At 38.1% G+C, this 9768-nt stretch overlaps 2 protein-coding genes across 2 annotated transcripts in view; both read left to right on the top strand.

Annotated features, from left to right (window-relative positions):
- Nucleotides 1–360: 360 nt before the first annotated feature.
- Nucleotides 361–1340, top strand: LOC117176488 (esterase FE4-like). Its single transcript, XM_033366741.1, has 4 exons — nucleotides 361–550; nucleotides 631–816; nucleotides 904–1100; nucleotides 1164–1340. Exons 1-4 carry the CDS (start codon nucleotides 361–363, stop codon nucleotides 1338–1340), a joined length of 750 nt encoding a protein of 249 aa, XP_033222632.1.
- The window catches only part of LOC117176836, an 11305-nt gene continuing 2799 nt past the window's right edge, over nucleotides 1263–9768 (top strand). The window contains exons 1-2 of the mRNA XM_033367180.1: nucleotides 1263–1624; nucleotides 1731–1869. Coding sequence (XP_033223071.1) covers nucleotides 1399–1624; nucleotides 1731–1852 — 348 coding nt within the window. The 5' untranslated portion in view covers nucleotides 1263–1398 and the 3' untranslated portion in view covers nucleotides 1853–1869. The remainder of the gene's footprint in view (nucleotides 1625–1730; nucleotides 1870–9768) is intronic.

Genomic DNA, 9768 nt, shown 5'->3' with positions numbered 1-9768 from the left:
CGCGTACCGAGTGCGTCGTATTCATTTTGACGAATATTTCACGAATACACGCTTCTTCTCGCAAAAATTGCATCTATAGATTATTATTCTTCTAAATCACGTCTGTCTATCCAACTAGTCTGGGCCCATAACCCTAATATATCTTAAATATTAAGTTAATGAGCTAACTGGATGTATCACTTTTTCGCTTACTCTTCAATTATTCTAATTTAATATTCTTCAACTATTAAATATAATTATTTAATTAATATTAATATTTTTGTTGAGGATCCTCGACCTCCCTTGCCTTGGACTGGAATTCATGATGCAGTGAAAAAAAGGGATAAGGCGGCACAAATTGATTCTAAAACTGGAAACATTATGGGCGAAGATGACTGTTTGTATCTCAATTTGGCCACTAATTCCTTATCGGGAAAAAAACCTGTAATGGTTTGGATTCACGGCGGAGAATTTTCTGCTTCTTCGGGGGATTTAGACTCTTTTGGTCCAGATTATTTGCTTAAACACGATATAGTCTTTGTTTCGATTAATTACCGACTTGGCATATTTGGTGAGTGAAAAAATTGTACAAGCAATTCTTTAATAAAAATAGAGAAATTGTTTCTACAAGTTCTGCTTAAATTATTTCAGGTTTTCTGAATATGGAGTTAGAAGAATGTCCAGGAAATGAGGGATTGAAGGACCAAGTTTTTGCTCTGAAATGGATTCAACAAAATATAGAATCATTCGGAGGCGATAAGGAGAATGTAACTATTTTTGGAGAGAGTACCGGATCTGCACCAGTTCATTATCATTGCATTTCCCCCCTTACTACAGGTTCCGATTTCCCAATACTGAATTACAAATAAATTTCTAATGTTATACCATTCTCTTTTACAATTTATGATATTCCCTATTTTCTAGGACTTTTTCAAAAAGCAATTTGCCAAAGTGGTGTTGTCATTAATTTTTGGGCTTTCCAAGATAGAAATAAGGACTTTGCCTTTGAAATAACTTCTGCATTAGGGAAGAAAACATCCGACCCAATCGAAGCTGTGAGATTTTTGCGCACAGTGGCATCTCAAAAAGTTTTAGAAACACAAATGAAAGTGCCCTTCATGGTAAATTCCTGATTCAATTTTACAGTATTTTTTATTTTGATTTTATCATTTTATTTCCAACAGAATTCAACCATATTCAACATTCCATTTTTACCAACTCTGGACACAAAAAGTTCCAATCCGTTTTTACCTCGACCATTGGCTGATTTATTAAAAGAAGACATTAAAGTTCCTTTGATAATTGGCTATAATAGCCACGAAGGAATGAGATTCACTGGTATTACCTTTGAGTTTAAATAATACGTTTGAAGAGAGTGTTGCTGCTGACCTGAATTTAAGCGACAAGAGTAACGTCCCTATGTTTGCCAAAGATATAAAAGAATTTTACTTTCAAAAAGAACCTATAACTCTCAAAGAACGAGAGAATCTGATCCAGTACAGAGGTGATTATATGTTTGCAAACGAAATTCAAATCATAGTCGAAAGACAAATGGAAAGAAAGACACCTACCTATTTTTACAGATTTTCATATAATGATGAAAGTTCTCTTTTGAAGAGAATTGCAGCCAATGTAAATATTGAAGGTAAATTGATGAATGAAGTAAATCAATATTTAAAAACGACATAAAATACCGTAAATTTTACAGTGAAAGCTTATTAACAGTAATAAAAATTCTAATTTATTCGAAGGTGCTGATCATACAGACGAGAAGTACTTCTTATTTTGCAAGCCGCTTTTGAGCAGGGAAAGGCAGTTAAAAATGGGAACAAAAGATTATTTAACAATGGAACGCATGACGAAAATGTGGTGAAATTTTGCTAAAACTGGGTGAGATATTGATAGTAAATTTTTTTTAATCTTTAATACATTTTGAAGAGGGGGGCGCTGCGATCGCAACGAGTGAGTTGCAGCTTGGCCTCAGTCTGTAATTTTTTGCGTTGCTTGACGTTTATCTTTGATCCAGAAACGCGCGTTGTACTGGAGATGTTTTCTAAGTGTCTTCTGAACGCGAGGAGATAATAATTTGTGCGGGGACTGTTTTTCTTCTCTTAGTAATGAAGTGATTTTGGAAGTAACTTGCCCTCGAGGTTAGGAATATGGCGGATAGCGAGGTTGAGGACAGTGGGGAGGGAAGAAGGGAAGGAATCCTTCCCGCCAATGAAGCAGAGCGCTTTACAAATGATTACACGGGAGTTCCGCTAGATGGATCGATGGGTCTACCGCTAGCGGCAGATGAGAACCCTAAGGATGCGGAAGGTAGTTCAGTGGTGAATCTATGGAAAGAAACTGGAACTCAAACAAAAAAGAATAGAGGGCGCCCCAGGAAGCGTGAAGAGGGACAGGGGAAAATAATTAATTATTTGTTTTGAAGTGGGAACGCGAAAGATGATAAAACACAGGTCTTTGAAACAAGGGAAAGACTGAGTAGAACTTCTCCAAGGTACTATGTAAGCGCCAGTTTTGCGAAGGAGACAGGGGATGTGCTCGAAAGTGAGAACGACCAGGATAGCATCTGTAATACCAAAGAAGAGGAGGGGCCAGTGTCAAAGGGCCACCATAGGGGAAAAGAGGCCTCAGAAGAATCGGAAGAATTTGCAGATGCGGGGACCAGTAGGGAATGTCTTGACTGTGGTAAGTGCCAAGAAAAATGGAGGGAGGTGCTGAATGAGAGTGAGGGTAGACTAAAAAAGTGGTGGGCTCGCGAGTTAAAACAATTGGACAACAAGTGCCGGGACGCAATGACCGGCAAACTACAACTGGTGGTGAGAACTGATGCAACTGTCAAGAGCGCTAATGAACTAGCCACTGGACTCTTTACTGAAAAACTGGACGTTTTACAGAAAAAACTAGACAGCTTGCAAACTTCAATGGTGTCCTTGAAGAATTGGATGGCTGAAGGTTTTCAGAAAGTGTCAAGTAAACTGTTTGAGTGCACAAAGTTGTTGGAAAAGGGCGAAAATGATCAGTCTGAAGTTTTGGCAGGGGCACTAGAGGGGGAGCTGACGCTATCGAAAAAGTAGTCGACGAGAGAACTGCATCAAGCGAGCCAAACAAAGGAGTTTCGAACTGCAGCATCTTGACAGATCCACTGGAAGGGCTATCTCTTATAAAAAATGCTTCGGAAAAACTAAAAAAAAATAGGTTTGTCAAGCTAGCACCTCCACAAACGAAATTCCCAAATTTCTTTATGTCAGAATTTTGGGCTTTTTTGGGCTGTATTGCCGATTTTTGGGCTCCGCTACTTTTTGTGAAAATTCAAATTTTGAGTGGATATAAATTGACAGAAAAAAAAAATCAAACACGTCAGAATTTTGGGCTTTTCTTGGGCTCTTAAACGCACCAACAACCAATTTCCAAAAACCACACCTACAAAATATAAAACCACTCTCTATGTAAAAAATCAAAATCGGAAAAAACAAAGAACACCAGAATTTTGGGCTTATTTTGGGCTCTAAAATGCATGAAAAAAAATCAAAAAACTACCCCCATTTTCAAAAAACCATCCCCTTACAAAAAATAAAATTTGCAAAATCCAAAATGCACTAGATTTTTGTCATTTTAGAGTCTCAAATGCCCTTAACATTATATTAGAAAAACCACCCCTGTGTAAAAAAACGTCAACCTAATAATAAAAACCTAAACCTTGATGTTTGCATTTTTGAACAGCCCAAAAATCAGAGACTGGTTTGCACAAAACTATCTTTGATTGTTAAAAAGGGACTGTTTTTTAACGTCAAGTGTTGGGGACCAAAAATCGGAGTAGGTATTTTTAAGAAGCCCAATAATCATAAACTCCAATGACACTGGAAAATTCTCAAAAATATTAATTTTTGACAAAGTCATATATAAATGGTAGAGAAGGGTTGATTTTATAAGTCAAGGGTTGAAGCCCAAAAATCGGAGTGGATATTTTCGAGGAGCCCAAGAATCAGAGACTACTTTAACAGTAGAAAATTTTCAAAAATATTATTTCTTGACAGTCATATATACGTGGTAGAGAAGGGTTGACTTTATACGTTAAGGGTTGAAGCCCAAAAATCAGAGTGAATATTTTCGAGTAGCCCAAAAATCAGAGACTACTTTAACACTAGAAAATTCTTAAAAATATTATTTTTTGACAAAGTCATATATGCGTGGTAAAGAAGGGTTGTTTTTATACGTTAAGGGTTGAAGCCCAAAAATCACAGTCGGTATTTTCGAGAAGCCCAAAAATCAGAGACTCTACTGACACTAGAAAATTCTCAAAAATATTATTTTTTGACAAAGTCGTATAAACGTGTTAGAGAATGGTTAATTTTATAAGTTAAGGGTTGAAGCCCAAAAATCGGAGTGGGTATTTTCGAGGAGTCCAAAAATCAAAGACTACATTTATACTAGAAAATTCTATAAAATGCTACACACATACATATGACTTTGTCAAAAATTAATATCAATGAGAATTTTTTAGGGTTAATGGAGTCTCTGATTTTTGGGCTCCTCGAAAATATCCATTCCGATTTTTAGGCTGCAACCCTTAACGTATAAAATCAATCCTTCTCTACCATGTATATATGACTTTGTCAAAAATTAATATTTTTGAGAATTTTCTAGTGTTAAAGTAGTCTCTGATTTTTGGGCTCCTCGAAAATATCCACTCCGATTTTTGGGCTTCAACCCTTAACGTATAAAATTAACCCTTCTCTACCACATACATATGACTTTGTCAAAAATTAATATTTTTCAGAATTTTTTAGCATTAGTGTAGTCTTTGATTTTTGGACTCCTCTAAAATATCCACTCCGATTTTTGGGCTTCAACCCTTAACTTATAAAATCAACCCTTCTCTACCATGTATATATGACTTTGTCAAAAACTAATATTTTGAGAATTTTCCAGTGTCAGTAGAGTTTATGATTATTGGGCTTCTTAAAAAAACCTACTCCGATTTTTGGTCCCCAACACTTGACGTTAAAAAACAGTCCCTTTTTAACAATCAAACATAATTTGATGCAAACCAATCTTTTTCGGAATGTTACAGTGTTACTATAGTCTCTGATATTTTTCGAATTTTACGGTTCAAATGGAGTCTCTGATTTTTGGGCTGTTCAAAAATACCAACATCAAGGTTTAAGTTTTTATTATTAGGTTGACGTTTTTTTTACACAGGGGTGGTTTTTCTAATATAATGTTAAGTGCATTTGAGACTCTAAAATGAGCTAAAAATCTAGTGCATTTTGGGTTTTGCAAATTTTATTTTTTGCAAGAAGGTGGTTTTTTGAAAATAGGGGTAGTTTTTAAATTTTTTTCATGCATTTTAGAGCCCAAAATAAGCCAAAAATTCTGGTGTTCTTTGTTTCTTCCGAATTTAATTTTTTATATAGTGGGTAGTTTTATATTTTGTAGGAATGGTTTTTGGAAATTGGTTGTTGGTGCGTTTAAGAGCCCAAAAAAATCGCAAAATTCTGACGTGTTTGATTTTTTTTCTTTCAATTTTTATATAGTGGAGGTGCTGGCTTGATTCAAGTCAGCATCTCCACTCAAAATTTGAATTTTCACAAAAAGTAGCGGAGCTCAAAAATCGGTAATACAGCCCAAAAAAGTCCAAAAAAATTCCAGAATTCTGACATCAAGAAATTTGGGAATTTCGTTTGTGATGGTGCTAGCTTGATAGACCTTAAAAAAAGGGGTATAGGCCTACGAGGAAAAGATGGGGAAAAAAAGCAGGAATTATATTGTAGTGAGGAGGCTGGCCGAACAAACGGGTGTGAAAGCTCTGGATTTTTGTTCTTTGGTAAAGGAGCAAACTGGCCTGAGTATTACCGTGACTTCTGCGACTGGACTGGCTGAAGGTGGGGTACTGTTTTCGCTGACGAATCACATGCAGGAAAGATCGCTAATGACAAGAGACAAATTAGGATATCTAAAAAGAGCATCGATCGTGGTCACAGATGATTTCATTTGGAGGCAGAAGGACGTAAACGAAGGGTTAAATGCCCTACCAACCGAGGCGACAAGTCTAGGCAGATCAGTGCCTGTTAAGCACTTCCAACAAAAGATCTGGATTGACGAAAACTGGTATCAGTAGAGAGAGGAGTCAACGACTCTAGAAAAAATGGATGCTGAAGGAAGAAGAACGCGAGCGGGTACAGGTAACAAGGGCAGCGAGGCAAATAACGTAGATAATATGGGTAATATTAGCTGATTATTCTACGGGGGTGAGGGAAATGGTTTCATTAAGGCTACCTGTTGGAATATTGCGGGGTTACAAGGGAACAAAATAAAAAGGGTTTGGAATGATGTTAAAAAATTTGAAATTATTATATTGCTAGAAACCTGGGTACTTAAAAATAAACAGGGAGCCTTGATGAATGAACTGAATAAAATAGGTGGCGAATATAGATAGGAGTATAGGGAAGCAATAAAAAAGAATAAAAAAGGAAGGGGCAAGGGGGGAATATTGGTAGGCGTCAAGAGAAATTTTGGGGAAGAAATTAGGATTGAGACTTAGGCGAATGGCGCACTTGTCTCAAGGATAAGATTATTCAACGGCAAAAAGTGTAGAATAATTGCAAGTTACAATAATGTTGGAACCAAAAAGATCCTTAGCGAAATTAAACAGAAATTAGACGATGGAAAAGAATTAGGATAAGAGACCTTAGTTGTCGGGGATTTAAATGCAAGCGTGGGGGACAGGCAAGCGGGAGAAGAAGATGAAAAGTTCCTGAGAAAATCTAGGGATATAAAGGTGAACCAAGAGGGAAGGTGGCTGATAGATTTCTGTGATTCAGAACGTTTAATTATAGCAAATGGAGCTTTCGAAGGAGATTGGGAGGGGGTCACCACTCACGTTGGAGACCAGGGCGAAGGGGGTGGTTCGGTAATTGATCTAGTCTTACACGAGGGGAAAGATGATGTTCTGAGTAAGATCCACATTTGGCCCACGATTGACTCCGACCACCTGGGAGTGGGATTTTCAATTAAGGTACCGCGGGGTGAAAGGGGAAAAACTTCAGGTGGGGGAAAACCAGTGAGTATGACTGGGTGGGGGAAGAACATAAGATTCAGAGGTATAAAACATTCAACTTATTAAAAATTTTCCTAAAAAAACGGGGGAGAGGATAAGAAAATGGAATTCAAAAGAGAAAGGACGAAAATGAAAAACATAATGAAAGAAAAATTGAGAGAAATATTGGAGGAAAAAAGAAAGAAAATTAGAGAGAGCAGTGATATGGGGGAATTCTGGAAAGGTGTAAATTCTTGTAAAAGCACACGGAAAAGGAAGGGTACAAATATTTCAAGTAATGACTGACTGCAGCATATGGGAAACTTATTGGGGGGGGGCGAAGTAGAAAGAGATGAGGATAGACAATGGGAAAAAATGGAAGAATGGGTGGAAATAGACGCACTGGACAAGGATATTGAATATCGAGAATTTCTAGCGGCAGTTAAAAAGATTCAAAACGAGAAAGCAGCTGGGGAGGATGAGTTGAGTGGTGAATTCATCAAAAATCTTCCGGCTATATAGAAAAAAGAGTTATGGGTAATAATTCAAAAAGGATGGAAAATGGGACGCTGAGGGAAGGTTGGAGAACCGCACGAATTTTTCCCATCCACAAGGGAGGGGACGAAAATGATGTCAAAAATTATAGGGGAATAGCACTGTTGGATGTGGGGTACAAAATTTTAGCGGGAATAATGACATGCAGGTTCAATAGCTGGTTAGAGGAGGAAGGTAAACTGAGAGAGAGTCAGGGGGGTTTCAGAAGAAGGAGAGGGACCAGGGAGCAAATCTTTATTTTAAATGCACTAGTGGGCAATAGAATTAAAATCAAGGGAGGAAAGCTGTATGCAGCCTTTATTGACTTGAAAGCAGCGTTTGATACAGTACATAGAGACCTGTTCTTGAAGAAATTGTGGAAAAAAGGAATTAGAAAAAGGTTTTATGACATAATAAAAAGCATATATAAGAATACAGAGAATGAGATGATTACGGGAGAGGGCGTCACAGGTAGTTTCGCAAAAGGAAGGGGGGTAAGACAGGGTTGTCCCCTTAGTCCAGTTTTTTTAACATATTCATTGACGATATCGACGTGGAATGGGAAGCCAGGGGTGTGGAGGGAACGGTAATAGGAAACGAGATAGTTTACTGCTTAGAATACGCCGATGATATAGTGGTTGTTGCTAATGATGGAGAAGAACTAAGTAGTATGCTCAGGATAGGAGAAAGATACTTTAAGGACAACAAACTGAAGATTAACGTAGATAAAACGAAAATAGTTATATTTAGGGGGGGAGGCCAGAGAAAAAACAGGGAGAAGTGGATGATTTGCGGTACGGAAATTGAGGTAGTCAACAGCTTTAAATACTTGGGATTCCGGTTCCCTTCAAGAAACACTTATGGGAATCACGTTAGAGTAATGGCAGGGAAGGAAATTCAAGCAACAAACGCGGCATGGGGGTTAATAATGAGAGTAGAGCTGAGGTCCTTAAAAGGTAGACTCTACGTTTTAAATACACTAGGGAAATCTGGGGCAACCTATGGAGTGGAAATTTGGGGAATAACTAGAAGGGATGAAATGGAAATGGTGCAGGGAAAGATAATTAAAATGGGGATGGGAGTCACTAGAAATACACCTTACTACTTGTGGAGGGAAGAAAGCGGGAAAGAAAGCCTATATTTTGAGGCAAAACGTAGGGTTCTCTTGTTTTGTGGTAGAATTTGCAACCTAGAGGGAGGTAGACTAGTTCAAATCTGTCTGAAAGAAGAACTTAGAGCGATTAGAAACAGAAATCCGTCCAATTGGGGGAGGGAGTTACTTGTAGCGGTAGAAGAGGAAGGGGGCGCAGAACTGTTAGACCTTTTGGGGAATGAAATCTTCGAGAGTGAAATGTTTGAAGAAAAATTGGTGGAGCATCTAAAGAAGAGGAAGGACAGAGAAAAAAGAATAGACATCAATAGAATCGAGAAATCCAGTTTCAATCCGGGATATAAGTTTATTGACAGGGAGGTGGAAAATTATAGCTACTGTGAAGACGAGAGCAAAACCTGGGGGGGCAAAGTCATATAGGCAAGAATGCGCTGTGGTAACATCGGAAAGGCGGGAAATAAAGGTTACTCAGAAGTGAAATTCAAGCCATGCGGGTCGCTGCAAGAAAACTTAGAACATATTTTGAACTGTGATACAGCGAAAGCAGCTTTAAGAGATCATTGGGAAAGGTGGAGTGATCTCGGGTGTAAGCAGTGAATCTGGACAATCTTGGGGAGGGAAGCCAGTATCAGAACTTTGTAAATATGTGAGGGAGTGGGAGAAACTGATGAGGACAAGGGAAGAGGGATAACAGAAAGACAGGGGGTGGGGGGAGATACGAATGATCTTGAAATGATCTCAAGGAGTATTCACCCCTGAACTGATCCGATCGCGTATTGTGCCGGCTTCGCGAATACCCAGTTAATAATATCTATTTTTGTTTTACAAGTTCAATCTATTATTCAAGTCCCTAGAACCTGACGAAAAAAGGCTTATGGGCTGGGGCAACCTCAATATGAGAATATCAGCCTCCTTCACTGCTGGAATAGATGTTGAAGATATTTGAGTGATAGACGCCGCATATAATTTTGTGACTTTCTTGTTTAAATGTTATGCCAAAGTACCAGGTGTATACATATGAAACCGGTATTGCCATTTAGCGGCCAGTAGGCACACTTGTAGGCACTGTCGGAACTTACCATTTGTGCTAATTGGCGTA

This window comes from Belonocnema kinseyi, chromosome 7, assembly GCF_010883055.1.
Source record: "Belonocnema kinseyi isolate 2016_QV_RU_SX_M_011 chromosome 7, B_treatae_v1, whole genome shotgun sequence".
NCBI lineage: Eukaryota > Metazoa > Arthropoda > Insecta > Hymenoptera > Cynipidae > Belonocnema > Belonocnema kinseyi.
The sequence above is the reverse complement of the archived record's forward strand: the minus strand, read 5'-3'. Positions and strand labels throughout refer to the sequence as shown.